Consider the following 16,333-nt stretch of genomic DNA (forward strand, 5'->3'; position numbering starts at 1 on the left):
TAAAAAGTTTGCCTCTCAACTACATGGTTTTGGGTTCAATCCCTCTGCATGGCACCTTGTGTAACTGTCTTCTTCTATAACCTCAGCCAACCAAAGCCTTAAGAATGGAGTTAGTGAATGGAAACTGAAAGAAGCCTGTCATATACGTACACACACACACATACATATATGTATATATATATTTATATGTGTCTTTGTGTGTACTTGTCCCCCACTTTCACTTTACAACCGATGTTGGTGTGTTTATGTCCTTGTAACTTAGCAGTTCAGCAAAAGAGATCAATAGAATAAGCACTGGGCTTACAAAGAATAAGTCCTGGAGGTGATTTCTTTGACTAAAATCCTTTAAAGTGGTGCTCCAGCATGGCCACAGTCTAATTATTGAAACATAGTGGGTTCATCTCCTTTCAGTGTTTTTTCTCTCTAAGGGTCTTTATTTAACCCAATATTTATTTACTTGATAATACTTCTTGCTTTATCTTCAAATTACTGCTAAACAATTATAATACATATATATATATATATATATATATTTATATATATTATAATTGTTTATATATATATATATATATATATATATATATATATATATATATAGATAGATAGATAGATAGACAGACAGATATAGATATATACATACAAACATACATGTGTAGATATTTGATATTCTTTATGTAAGATTTTTATGAGTTTAAAGTTCAAATAATAAATATGTCTGCTTAAAATGTTTCCTCCTATTAAATTGAACATCAACCCAATTATCTAATCTATTTAATCACTACACAATTATTTGATTTAGCTGGATACATTCCCTTTAAGAGAGAGAGAGAGGGAGAAAGGTAGGTGGAGGGAAGGAGAAAGTGAGAAAGAGAAAGAGAAGAATGAATGTAACAAAGACCCAATGGAAGATAGTTATTTTTGTTATTTAGAGCTGCTTACATGGTAATGAGCTCTTGGACTGGATACAAACTCAGAAGAATCATTTGAAATACTGCCACAAGATTTCAGCCACAAAGGATAGCTCATAGAGAGGAGGAGGAGGGGAGAGAGAGAGAGAGGGAGGAGGTTATAACATCACACAGACAGGGCACACTTCTGTATTTATATGCTCCCCAGTAACAGGTTCCACTCTGGCTTTGTGGTTCACTGCTTCGGGTTACTAAGGGCATCACAGCTGTGAAAACATTGTGTAATTAGCCGAAATTTTCAGAAGTACATCCGACCTTTGCATAAAATCCACAAATTGATTCATACCAGACTTTTTGAGATCAGTGGAGAAATCTTTTTACGTGAATAACATTTTAGACACAAAAGTATACAAGAGGTGATATTGCGCCTTTTCCTGTAGACATTGGAGGCTGAAGCAGAATGTGTGAGTATAAGTGTGAATCCGATAATAATGGTTCATTGTGGTTATGGCCAGTTTGATTAACTAATTCTGTACTTCAGTACATCTAGTTCTTGGAAACATACTAGATCACTTAGAGAGACCAGCAAATCATCTTGACATACATGAATGTATCTCAGCAGATTGTGATGAATATATATAATTTAATGTATGCAATATAAAGATATAAGCTACTAACAGTTTCATACACTGTGTCTCCAAACCAGAAGATAACTTGGAGACACAAGGCATGTTATAAAAACCTGCCTTAAACTTGTGCCTCCAATGCATGAAACTATCGGTAGCTCATATTGCCTTAACAGAAGTGTAAACTACATATATATATAAATATATATACATATATATATATTCTTTGCTTTTCTTTGTTTTAGCCATTTTGCTGTGGCCATACTGGAGGACTGCCTTTAGTCAAACAAATCAATGTATTTATTTCATCGACCCCACCTAAAAGACTTATTTTTTGTAAGTCCAGTACTTATTCTATCGGTGTCTTTTGCTGAATTGCTAAGTTACAGAGACATAAACACACCAACATCAGTTGTCAAGAGATGGCGGAAGGACAAACCCAGACACACATATATATATTTTAATTCTTATGCTTTCCTAAAAACTTGATTTCGAAACGTACGTCCGTAGATAACTTAAAATTGTATGATAGATTGCCGTCAATTCATTCTCTCTTACCTGTTTGTGTCTGCCTTCCAATTGCTGTTTTTACTGAGATCTCCCTTTTTAGTAGAAGAAATAGCTATAACTCTTTGACTGCTATTTCTAAATTCGGTATGTGGTGAGGCAATTCGTTGCTAAACCCTTTATTGCTTAGTATTACTTAAATTTTCCTCGAATGAGGCTTTTACATGCCGAAGACTACTTGGTGTAATTGATAATTATTCCAAATTAATTAATTTCACCCTTCATTATTACGGATAACCATATTTTATCTCAGTAGATGACCACAGCATCTTGTTTTGGCTACACGCGGGTGGGAAGGGGCTGGTGACACAATCTTTCCATTCACACATTGAATTCGGTGATACTAGTTGTGGATTCTAGCTCGCTCTGATGCTGAGTTGAGTTGGTGCCTTCTAGTATCTCAAAATCCAATATATAATCATTTATGATTATAGTATTCTACGCTGAAGAGAAAAGAAGTTTTTGGTAAGATAGAATTATTTAATATTTAATTCTTATGCTTTCCTAAAAACTTGATTTCGAAACGTACGTCCGTAGATAACTTAAAATTGTATGATAGATTGCCGTCAATTCATTCTCTCTTACCTGTTTGTGTCTGCCTTCCAATTGCTGTTTTTACTGAGATCTCCCTTTTTAGTAGAAGAAATAGCTATAACTCTTTGACTGCTATTTCTAAATTCGGTATGTGGTGAGGCAATTCGTTGCTAAACCCTTTATTGCTTAGTATATATATATATATATATATATAAAAACATATACATATACACACACACACACATATGAAATGGGCTTCTTTCAGTTTCCATCTACCAAATCCACTCACAAGGCTTTGCTTGGCCCATAGATATAGTAGAAGACACTTGCCCAAGGTGCCATGCAGTGGGACTGAACCTGGAACCATGCGGTTGGTAAGCAAGCTTCTTACCGCACAGCCACTCCTGTACCTGTATGTATATATATATATCTGGCACAGGCATGGAGGTGTGGTTAAGAAGTTTCCTTCCAAGCAAATACATATGTGTCTGCCTGGATATTGTGTATACACACACACACACACACACGCACTTCTACAGAAACATAAAACAAGCTAACAAATCATATTCACACATAGACACACATACACATACAAAGAGGCAATGCATTCACAAATGAACATGTATTCACTTGCATACCAACACAATATGGCAGCAATATACATAATATACATACATGTATATTGTACATACACACACACATCGAACATATACATATACACAAAGTAGCAACCCATGCACATATAAGCACACGCAGAAACACACACATACTCAAACATGCGCACATATAAACATGCACATTCCCAAACATGTACACGCATACACACGCACAGAGATATATAACAAAGTAACAACTCATACAAATACACGCACAGTCACACATATATGTTTGTGAGTGTATATATGTATATATATGCTTCTGGTGAGGAACCTAGAATAAAAAAAATGAAAACAATAGAATTTGATAAAATAAAAGAGAAATTCCAAATGGGAAATGTTAACATTGCAAGATTAACTACTCACACACATGCACAAACATGCGCATGCATGCACACACACACATACACACTACATACACGTACACACACACAGACAAGAGAACATGGAAAATTCTTCACATGTAAGCTAACAGCTATACTTTATTCCCTCTTCAAACCCCAGTTGTTGTTGAGATATTTGTAGTTACAATGGTGATTGTGATGATGATGACGGTGATGATGGTGATGATGACAGAGGCAACATTGTTGTGATGATGATGATGATGATGATGTGAGTGGCGACAGGTTCATGGTGACGATGCTAATGATAATGGTGTTGATGGTGCACCCCCACCCCGTTATACTGCTGTTGATGATGATGATGACAATGATGTTGCTGATGCTGATGGTGGTGGAAGTGGTGATGATGATGATGATGATGATGACAATGATGATAGCATTGCTATAAATGATGATAGCATTGTTATAAATGATTGTGGTGGCTGACAGTAGTATTACGCCAGCAATGATGATGATAAATCTGTGATGATGGTGGTGGCAGTGGTGGAGGTGGGCAAGTGTTATAGGCGTATAATGTGAAGCATTTCAAAAGTGCCACCACTACCACCACAGCCACCGCCGCCGCCACCTTTGCCAAACTGCACACCCATCCAGTCTGGCACTGAAGCTAGCAACACAAGCATCAATTGGCAATGGTACCATCACAACCTGACATCACTTTTATCAAGAGAATAACTAACATAATAATAATATATGATAATGATAATAATAATGATACTTTGAAATTTTGACACAGGGCCAGCAATTTTGAGGGGAGGTAGCAGTTGATTACATTGACCCCAGTACTTGACTGGTATTTATTTCATCGACCCCCAAAAGATGAAAGGCAAAGTCGACCTTGGTGGAATTTGAAATCACATTGTAAAGCCAGAAGAAATGCTTCTAACCATTTTGTCCAGCATGCTAACCATTCTGCCAGCTAGGCACACGGCCTGAAATTTTGGGGGTGGGGACTAGTCGATTACATCGACCCCACTACTCAACCCTGAAAGGATAAAAGGCAAAGTCAACTTCGGTGGAATTTGAACTTGGAATGTAGCGGCAGATGAAATACTGCTCAGCATTTCACCAGGCATGCTAACTATTCTGCCAGCTCGCCACCTTAATAATAATAATAATAATAATAATAATAATAATAATAATAATAATAATAATAATTTATTTATTTATTTATTTATTGCCCACAAGGGGCTAAACATAGAGGGGACAAGCAAGGACAAAGGGAATAAGTTGATTACATTGATACCAGTGTGTAACTGGTACTTATTTAACTGACTCCAAAAGGATGAAAGGTAAAGTCGACCTTGGCAGAATTTGAACTCAGAACATAACGGCAGACGAAATACCACTAAGCATTTCACCCGGTGTGTTAATGATTCTGTCAGCTCATTGCCCTAACAATAATAATAATGATGATGATGATGATGATTTCATTTATTTGCCACCAGGGCAAACGATAAGGGGGACAATACAAAACAGACATATAGTGTGTGTGTGTGTGGTTACATATAATGGAATTAAATAAATAAATAAATGAAAAAGTATACATGGTATACAACGAAAAGGAAGGGAAATAAACATAGTATACAAAGGTTAACAAAAACAAAGTTGGGGGATGATAGCAATGTTGTCCTGATATAGGCTGACCTCAAGGGATAATGAAGAAATCCCACTGTCCAAGATCTTGAACACCAAGTGCAAGTGCTCTCTCCAATTCCCTTTCTACGACTCACAAGTCTACTCTTAGAGAGCTCCAATCCACTCTTGCCATTTAATAATAATTGTCCTGACGCAATACTGGGCAGTGGCTCTCGTGGCTTCTGATCTTAACTGATAGGAAGTGTTATTATCATGGACATGTTTTGTCTTGGTGTAAAGGATGGGCTACAGCAAATATTCTGTTCAATACCACAGATTTGCTTATCAGTTGCTTGACCTCAAACAGTTGAGCATGTCCCTTAATGGCTGACAATATGTGCATCTCTGATCATGAGCAGGGGGAGTGAGGGAGCATCATAGCCATGTTTTCGGAGGGATTTTTTGAAACTTGAATGATTCACCTCTGGAAACATGGGTATTTTGTTAACCATCCTTAAACAACCCTTATTCAAGGACCTTTTGAGGGGGAAGGGTTACCCAATCTGACAAAAATTCCAACTGGGCCTCATCTACAAGGCCATGCAATGTTTATCTTGATACAAGGTCACCATGTTGACTGTTACTTTATTTTTTTTAACCCCAAGAAGATGAATGACAGAGTTGATTATGGCAGGATTTGAACTCACAACATAAAGGATTAGAACAAATACTGCAAAGTACAGACAAGGCTGTGTGGGTAAGAAGTTTGCTTACCAACCATGTAGTTTCAGGTCCAGTCCTGCTGCATGGTACTTTGGGTAAGTGTTTTCTATAGTCCCAAGCCTGATAAGTGTATGCAGGTGTGTATCTCCTTGTCTTGAAATCATATGTTAGGTGCAAGTGCCACTGTCACACAGGTAGTGTTGTTTGTTTCCAGTCTCCTGTGAAAACATATTCAGCTGAAGGGAAACATTATATCCCTTGGAAATATGCGAGGGTTGGTGACAGGAAGGGCACCTGGCTATTGAAAATCTGCTTCAATGAACTCCACCTGATCCATACAAGGATGGAAAAGAGAATATTAAATCAATGACGATGATGATGATCTTGAGTTAACAGAGCCTTGCTAAGGAAAATAATGCATAAAGTACCTGAAAAAATGGCCTAAATATGAATCAGCCACCACAGTCATTTATAACAACGATATTACCACGACCATCATCATCATCATCATTATCAATATTGTTCCAATGCTACTACCACAACATCCATCACTCATTCATGGAAAGAAGAGAGGTGTGGAGGACAAGCCCTAGACATGCTGGGGATTATAGAATGATGGACAGAATGAGCTCTGTCTATGAATGTCATGATGCTGAGTCCATATTACTCGGTAGGGAACACAGGGCCAGTTTCACAGTTTCTCTAGCGTACATATTCCTTCCTGGATGGGACACCAGTCCATTGCAGGATTACTCACTTTTACTAACTGAGTGGACTGGAATAACATGAAATGAAGGGTTTTGTTCAGAACACAATGTATTTCCTGGTACAGAAATTGAAACCACCATCTTACAATCATAAATCCAACACCTGAACCACTAAGCTATGTGCCTTTACAATGTTATAATAGTAAAGAGCCCCTTTGGTCAGGAATGACCATGGGATGCATCTAGAAAGTTCCATTCAGAGGTATAAGTCAAGGTAAGGTTGTTTATGGAAGACCAGTAGTTGCCCATGCATACCAGCCTCCCCTATCCACACCACTGATGTTATCCAAGGGAAAGGCAAAGGTCAATACAGTTTGGCACGAGTGACATTGCAACTCATTTCTACAGCTGAGTGAACTGGAGCAATGTGAAATAAAGCATCTAATTTCTTTATTGCCCTCAAGGGGCTAAACATAGAGGAGACAAAGAAGGACAGACAAAGAGATTAAGTTGATTACATCGCCCCCAGTGCGTAACTGGTACTTAATTTATCGACCCCGAAAGGATGAAAAGCAAAGTCAACCTCGGCGGAATTTGAACTCAGAATGTTACGGCAGATGAAATACCGCTAAGCATTTCGCCCAGCGTGCTAACGATTCTGCCAGCTCGCCAAAGCATCTTGCTCAAGAACACAACACACAGCCTGGTCTAGGAACTGAACTCACAACTTCAAGATTGTGAGCCTGATGCTCTAACCACTGAGCCATGCACTTTCACAATGTCACAATAGGGTAATCTAAGAGGAAACAACTGAACCAAGAGATGACAATCAGATGGAACCCACAGACAGTTGTTTTGTGTGAGACACCAGGATGGAAGCATCATGTGGTGCGTTCATCAGAGTGGAGATGTTGCAGGTTTATACCGAGATCCACAATGTTATATTGTTCTGTCCAGCTGGCATTTGACTTAAGAAAGATAACAGAGCAGTGATTCATGAGGCAAAAGAAGGAGGCAGATAATGCTTCATGATACATATGACGACAAAGGTATTATATAAGAAAGACCAAAGCTGAAAGTAAAGAATGAAAAAAGCCCCAGAGTGAATAGCAGAGAAGAACAGTTGCTATGTGGTTTGAATGGTAACAGCTGCACCCATCTTGGTGTGGTGGATGTAAAGTTTGCTCGCTCGTTCATTGACACCAGATAGAGATTGTCTTGTCCCCGACAAGCAAGACTAAAATCTGAGTGAGTGCCACGTTCTAGACTAGATTCAATAAGGGGGAAGACAGAGGAACACAAAAGCAAAAATTTATGAAACATATTGTATGTTATGTGTCAGTAGCAGAAAAGAGAACCATTACCATTATCACTTGCAGTTAAGTAGCTGCATGGCCAATATATGTGTGTGTGTGCACATGTATGTATATATACTTATGTATATATGTATGTATGCATGTGTGTGTGTGCATGTATATGTGCACACATACATACATTTTTCAACAAGTGAAAAAAAACCATTAACAATTGTTGCAAGAGAAAATACAAAAACAATAAAAAATAAGTCTTTGATACAACAATAAAGAAACAATGAAAAAAAAAACTAACACAATCTGTCCCAACATATCACACACACACACATTGTTGTAAGACTAACACAATAACAATATGAAATAACAGTGTGGCAATTACAACAAACATTTGGCTCCTTGGTGGAGCAACAACAATAATAATAATAGGAAGAAAAAGGAGAAATGAAGGAAGGAAAGTAAGAAGACAATAAGAATGAGAGAGGGAGAAAGAAAGGGTAAAAGAAAGAGAGAGAAAGAAACGAACTGATGTTATAAGAATATAAGAGAAATGTCTAAAAGAAACAAGTAGTTAAGAGAGTTGTTGCAAGATTCTATAAATGGAATTTGTGGAATAAACTGGCAACTTTCTAACAGACATGTTACCCTCTCTTTCTCTTTGGCAGATGAAATAATAACCAACTGTATTCAATGGAAGCCAGATTAACTTGGATACAAACAAAACCTTCATCTATCAAAGAGCCAACAGCAAAGCTTAGACTAAACCACATACTATAGGATGAACCATGTTGTTGCTTGACTTGCTAGAAATAGTAACCAAATGAGCACTGGCATAAGAAGTTTGCCATTGCAATCTCAAGAATTTTGGTGGGGGGTATACATCAAACTCAATGTGTGGCATCTTGAGCAAGTTGTATTTTATTATTGGTCTTGGGCCAACATGGTTTTTGAGTGGAATTTTGTTAGGAACTGTGTAGAAGCCCTTGTTTTATATATTAACTAGCAGCTAAGCCCGGTTTCACCTGGTCTGTTTGGATAATGTGGCTGTGTTCATTTTTGGTTAGGCATAATCTATAAGAGTGTTTCTCAACCTTATCATTTTGGGTCCCCTGTTTCAATTGGAGCCTCCAGCTGTATGAAAATTTCCTGACCCCACCCCATCAGAGAACAGCTTCTAAGCAACTAGTTGTTTTAATGGCGGAAGAAAGGGGGATTCCATTAGAAAAAGATTTCATCGATTTTCTCGGTAAGTATGGGGGCTAGGGAAAAACTACAAACCGCATTCCAATCTATGCACCCATCTCAACATGTGGGCCTTTTTTCATGTGAATCCACACAGCCATTTGGCTGTGAACCTCAAGACAAGAAAGAATACAACGATCACCTATGTCCAATTTATATTACAGATAACATCATTTTAACCCCCATTTTCTCATGATAGCCCAAGGTGACTACATGGCTGTGGAGCAAAGTTTTTAATATCACACAACCACTGCATTCACCTATATATCATCATCATAGATGCAGGTGTGACTGAGTGGTAAAAAGTTTGCTAACCAACTACAAGGTTCCGGGTTTCCACTGACAGGGCTTTCACTAGCCAGGGGCTACAGTAGAAGTTTATATATATATATATATAATATTAATTAGAGACAAAACCACTATTATGCAAATCAAACAAAGAAAGACTTAATCCAATACATAAAAAATTTTATATAAATTAAATATAATTAAGATATGTGGATATCTTAATTATATTTAATTTATATAAAATTTTTTATGTATTGGATTAAGTCTTTCTTTGTTTGATTTGCATAATAGTGGTTTTGTCTCTAATTAATATTATATTATATTTTACTATAAAATTGGATTCAATCCTAAATCTGATTTTTCCCTGTAAATTTGGATTTATTCCCTAATATTTATTATTATTATATATATATATATATATATATATATATATATATAAACTTGTTCCAACTATATTCAACTGTTACATGAAAGCGAATAGGGGTCAGATGGGGAGGAAGATGGAGATGATGACAGGTTTTTCTACAAGAGGTAAAAGAACAAAGCTTATATGTCATATATTGAGAAGACAAAATGTTAATAATAACTCTAATTTGACACAAAGCCAGTCATTTTCAAGAGCAGAAGGTTAGACAATAATATCAACACTATTATTTCACTGGCATTTTAGTTTACTGCCCCCCCCCACTCCACCTCTTCGGAGGGACAAAAGGCAAAATTAATGACAGTGAGATTTGAACTCAGGGCTAATGACTCAGAGCAAATACCACAAGGCATTCCACTAGCTGCTTTACCAATTCTATCAGCCTTAACCCTTTTGATACCAATCCACCTGAAACTGCCTCTGGTTCGATGACACAAATTTATTTTTTTAAAGTGATCTAAATTATAATCATCCATTCTTCCATCAAAATTTTACGCTAATTTGTTCCAGACACAAACTTAATAATGACAAAGTTATTTTACTAAATTATTCATTATTTAAAAATTAATTGAAACAAAAGCAATATCTTTCAACAGAAATATGGTAATGATGATGATAATAATAATAATAACAACCCTTTCAACTAAAGGCACAAGGCCTGAAATTTTGGGGGAAGAGACTAGTTGATTACATCAACCCCAGTGTTTCACTGGTACATAATTTATTGACTCCGAAAGGATGAAAGGCAAAGCTGATCTCAGCGAAATTGAACTCAGAACATAGCGATGGGTGAAATATCGCTAAGCATTTCATCCAGTGTGCTAACGATTCTGCCAGCTCGTCACTTTAATAATGATAATAATAATCTTTTCTGCTATAGGCACAAAGCCTGACATTTTGGGAGAGGGGGCCAGTTGATTAGATTGACCCCAGTATGCAACTGGTACTTAATTTATCAACCCCAAAATGATGAAAGGCAAAGTCAACCTCAGTGGAATTTGAACTCAGAACATAGCAATGGGTGAGATACAGCTAAGCATTTCGTCCAGCAAGCTTACGATTCTGCCAGCTCACCGCCTTAATAATAATGGTTTCAAATTTTTCCACAAGGGCAGCCACTTTGGAGAAAGGGATGTGTTCAAGTAGCGCTTAATTTATCGGCCTTGAAAAGATGAAAGAGGAATTTGAACTCAGAACATAGCGATGGGAGAAATACCACTAAGAATTTTGTCCAGCATGCTAATGATTCTGCCAGTTTGCCGCCTTAACAACAACAACAACAACAATTATTATACACCCAATAATTATCTTCTAAGGGAGTGGTATCGACAATGAAAGGAACCTACCTTCAAGTTGCTGTGTTCTTGTGTGAAATTGTAAGCTTCTTGATACTGCATTTTCTGGAGGTATTGATGGATAACACGCTGAGCCAGCAAGAGTCCGTTCTGTTTTTCCATGGCCAAGAGACTGATGTGAGCAGCTGTACGCATACATACATGATCTGTACGTTTGGTAAGGCATCGACTTGCATCTTGCACCTGCTTTATTGCAAGGTAGCTGTTTCGAAAACAAAACAAAAAAAAATTCTTTATTAATTACACAAAAGCCAACAAAAAGGTTGAGGACAGTACAAAATGACAGAGTGTAGAGTTACATGAAAGAAATACATATAGGCGTAGGAGTGGCTGTGAGGTAAGTAGCTTGCTTACCAACCACATGGCTCCGGGTTCAGTCCTACTGCATGGCACCTTGGGCAGGTGTCTTCCACTATAGCCTTGGGCTGATCAAAGCCTTGTGAATGGATTTGGAAGATGGAAATTGAAAGAAGTCCGTTGTATATATGTATATATATATATATATGTATGTGTGTCTGTGTTTGTCCTCCCAACATTGCTTGACAACTGATGCTGGTGTGTTAACGTCCCTGTAACTTAGCGGTTCGGCAAAAAAGACCGATAGAATAAGTACTAGGCTTACAAAGAATAAGTCCTGGGGTCGATTTGCTCGACTAAAGGCAGTGCTCCAGCATGGCCACAGTCAAAAGAGTAAAAGAGTAAACAGTGTGGTTGCATGTTAAGAAGTTATGGGGACGTAAACACACGAACACCGGTTGTGAGGGGACAAAAACAGACATAAATACACTCACATCCATAATGGGCTACTTTCATTTTCCATCTACCAAATCCACTCACAAGGTTTTAGTTGACCTGAGGCTATAGTAGAAGAGATTTGCTCAAGGTTCCATGCAGTGGGACTGAACCTGGGACAATGTGGTCGGGAAGCAAACTTCTTAACCACATAAGACCCCGCTTTGGTCATGAATGACCATGGGATTGCACATAGAATTTTCCCTTCCGTTATACAAATCTGGTCAAGGTTGTTTTTATGAAAGACCAACAGTCACCCATGCATACCAGCCTCCCCTCTCCATATCACCAATGTTATCCAAGGGAAAGGCAAAGGCTGATACAGCTTGGCACAAATGGTGTCGTAACTTATTTCCACAAGATTGTAAGCCTGATGTCGTAACCACTGAGCCATTTATTACAAGTTAAACCTATGAAATATTTTACATATTTTCACAACAGCTTCATTTGTAGTTGAAATATTTTTAATTTGCCATTTTCTTTCTGGTTCCATTTTTAAGCTCAGCATTTCAAGATTGGTAGTGAGGAAGCTGCCTACATAACTGGGATCTCCAATAATTATAAGAATAAATTTTATGCTATAGTCTGGGTGGAGTAATTTCAAATTCCTCATTAGTTAATACTTATGTATGTAGGTATGTATGATAAGATGTCTGTGTGTGTCTATCGTTATCTTTTATCTTTCATTTGTTTCAGTTATTGGAATGTGGCCATGCTGGGGCACTGCCTTGAAGTGTTTATTCAAACAAACTGACTCCAGTATCTACTTTTACCTATTGGTAGGTACTTATTGTATGAGTAGGCCATTTTGGATTTAGCCCTACTGTGCGGTGCCTTGGGCAAGTGTCTTCTTTGATAGCCTTAGGCAGACCAATGCTTTGAGAGTTAATTTGATAAACAGAAACTGTGAAGAATCCTATCATGTACATCTATATATGTGTGTGTTTGTCCCCATCATCACACACACACTGTTGGTTTGTTTACATTCCTGTAACTTAGGGATTCAATAAAAAGAGACTGATAGATCAAGTACTGAGGTTGACTTGTTTGACCAAACCCTTCAAAGTGATTCTCCAGCATGGCTACAGTTCATTGACTGTGGCCATGCTGGGGCACCACCTTGAAGGGTTTTAGTCAAAGAAATCAACCCCAGGACTTATTCATTATAAGCACAGTACTTATTCTATCAATCTTTTTTGCTGAGCCACTACGTTATAGGGACATAAATATACCAACACTGGTTGCCAAGTGATGGCGGGGTGACAAACACACACATAAATACATACATACACACACACACACATTATATATATATATATATATCACACTGAAAGGTAGGTCTGGCGAGATAGTCGAGATGCTTGAACGGAGACGTGTTGATGTATGTTGTATGCAAGAAATAAGGTGGAGAGGAGGATCTGCTAGGTTCCTCACAGGCAAGGAACACAAGTACAAGATTTTCTGGGCAGGGAACACTGACGGGGTTGGTGGCGTGGGTATACTTATCGCTGAGAAATGGATAGAGTAATTGAGGTAATCAGAGTAAGTGACAGAATACTTAAGATTAGAATAGTGCTTCATAATAGATTAGCAACCATTATATCGCCCTATGCCCCTCAGCCAGGGCTACCCGATGGACAGAAAGACAGTTTCTATGACACCCTACTGCAGACCACCTCATTGACGAACGACAGGGACCTTCTCTTTGTAGCTGGTGATTTCAATGGGCATGTTGGACGACATGCTGGGGGCTTCCATGGCGTACATGGAGGCTACAGTTATGGTTCCCGCAACGAGGAGGGAACCAGGCTGCTGGAGTTCTGCGATGCGAATAGTCTTATGGTCTGCAACACTAACTTCAGGAAACCAACAAGCCACCTGGTCACCTACCGATCGGGCCGGCATACTAGCCAAATCGACTACATCCTTGCCAGAAAAAGGGAAAGATGGCTGCTTATCAATGCCAAAACCTTCCCAGGCGAAGAATGCACCCCACAACATAGACTGGTAGTTAGTGACTTTAGGATCAGGACTAAGAGGGCGACTAGAAGACAACCAACATGGAGAAGAAGGGTCTGGAAACTTAAAGACCCTGCGAATGGACAGAGATTTAGAGACATGTTACTTGAAGTCTTTGACGAAATGGAAGGGGGTATAGCTACGCATGGGGTAGAAGACAACAGGACGCTTCTGAGGGACAACCTGCTGAAAGCCACTGACCAGATCTGTGGCTGGTGCAAAGTCCCCTTAGGACCCAAAATAACGTGGTGGTGGAACAATATTGTTGACAGGGCTATTAGACAAAAGAAACAGGCTTGGAAGGCCTGGAAGAACAGTGGTAGCAGGGAAGTGTATCAGACTGCCAGAAGGGAAGCTAGGAGACAGGTCTATCTAGCCAGAGGGGAAGCGGATAAGAGAAAATTTGCCAATGTCCTGCGCCGTGAGGATGAAAGACTTGAGGTATTTCGTGTTGCAAGACAGTGTGTGAGAGAGAATCGTGATGTGGTAGGAGAGAAATGTGTTCGCATGGAGGATGGTTCACTTGCGCTAAATGAGGATGCAAAGAGAGAAGCTTGGAGACGCCACTATGAAAGGTTGCTGAATGAGGAAAATGAATGGGATAAAGAGAGTCTGCCGAATGTTGACCCAACAGAGGGACCAGCTATCCGAGTTGATAGTTCCGTGGTAGCTAAGGCAATTAGAAGCATGAAGACAGGGAAAGCCCCAGGCCCATCAGGAATTACTGCAGAGATGCTCAAAATATCTGGTAGTGTCGGCTATAGCATAGTCACCCGTATAGTTAACCAGGTGATACATGAAGGAGTCATACCCAATGACTGGTGTAGCAGCATAATAGTCAACTGCTACAAAGGTAAAGGCGATGCCCTAGATACAAAAAACTACAGGGGCATCAAGCTGTTGGATCAGGTAATGAAGGTTACGGAGAGGGTTATAGCCCAGTTAATTAGAGAGAGAGTTAGCTTAGATGATATGCAGTTTGGGTTCGTGCCAGGGAAAAGTACTACTGATGCTATATTCCTGGTAAGACAGCTGCAGGAGAAATACCTAGCCAAAGGTAAGCCCTTGTACCTGGCTTTTGTTGACTTGGAGAAAGCCTTTGACAGGGTCCCCCGATCCCTTATCTGGTGGTCAATGAGGAAACTAGGGATAGATGAATGGTTAGTGAGAGCTGTGCGAGCCATGTACAGAGACGCAGCTAGTAAGGTGAGGGTTGGCAACGAGTACAGTGAAGAATTCGGGTAGAGGTTGGGGTCCACCAAGGTTCAGTCCTCAGCCCCCTCCTATTTATCATAGTCCTCCAGGCAATAACGGAAGAATTTAAGACAAGATGCCCCTGGGAGCTCCTCTATGCTGATGACCTTGCTCTAATTGCTGAGTCACTATCAGAACTGGAGGAGAAGTTTCAGGTGTGGAAACAAGGATTAGAATCGAAGGGCCTTAGAATCAACCTAGCCAAAACCAAAGTCCTAATAAGTAGGAAGGTGGACCAACCACAAACGACTTCAGGTAGATGGCCCTGCTCGATCTGTAAAAAAGGTGTAGGTAGAAACTCTATAAGGTGCACCAAGTGTAAGCTATGGACACATAAGAGGTGCAGCAATGTCAAAGGTAGGCTAACTGGGAAGATAGTTTTCGTATGTGGCAGATGCTCAGGAGAAATAAACACTGGAAATGTGCAGAGACCAACTTCTACCACGTTCCAGGGAGACAAACTAGAAGTAGTTGATAGCTTCCGCTACCTAGGAGACCAAGTTAGTAGTGGGGGTGGGTGTGCTGAAAGTGTAACTGCTAGAGTAAGAATAGCCTGGGCAAAGTTTAGAGAGCTCTTACCCCTGCTGGTGACAAAAGGCCTCTCGCTCAGAGTAAAAGGCAGACTTTATGATGCATGTGTACGTACAGCCATGCTACATGGTAGTGAAACATGGGCCGTGACTGCTGAGGATATGCGTAAGCTCGCAAGAAATGAAGCCAGTATGCTCCGATGGATGTGTAATGTCAGTGTTCATAATCGTCAGAGTGTAAGTACCTTGAGAGAAAAGTTGAACCTAAGAAGCGTCAGTTGTGGTGTGCAAGAGAGACGGCTGCGCTGGTATGGTCATATGACGAGAATGGCTGAAGATAATTGTGTGCAAAAGTGCTACACCCTAGCAGTTGAGGGAACCTGTGGAAGAGGTAGACCCAGGAAAACCTGGGACGAAGT

At 39.3% G+C, this 16,333-nt stretch overlaps 1 protein-coding gene across 2 annotated transcripts in view; it reads right to left on the minus strand.

Moving 5' to 3' along the window:
• LOC115218449 overlaps nt 1-16,333 on the minus strand; it is a 601,809-nt gene that overhangs the window by 20,797 nt on the left and 564,679 nt on the right. For both annotated transcript variants that reach the window (XM_029788270.2, XM_029788271.2), the window contains one exon: nt 11,311-11,521. In XM_029788270.2, coding sequence (XP_029644130.1) covers nt 11,311-11,521 — 211 coding nt within the window. The remainder of the gene's footprint in view (nt 1-11,310; nt 11,522-16,333) is intronic.

This window comes from Octopus sinensis, linkage group LG13 (genome assembly GCF_006345805.1).
Source record: "Octopus sinensis linkage group LG13, ASM634580v1, whole genome shotgun sequence".
NCBI classification, from domain to species: Eukaryota; Metazoa; Mollusca; class Cephalopoda; order Octopoda; family Octopodidae; genus Octopus; species Octopus sinensis.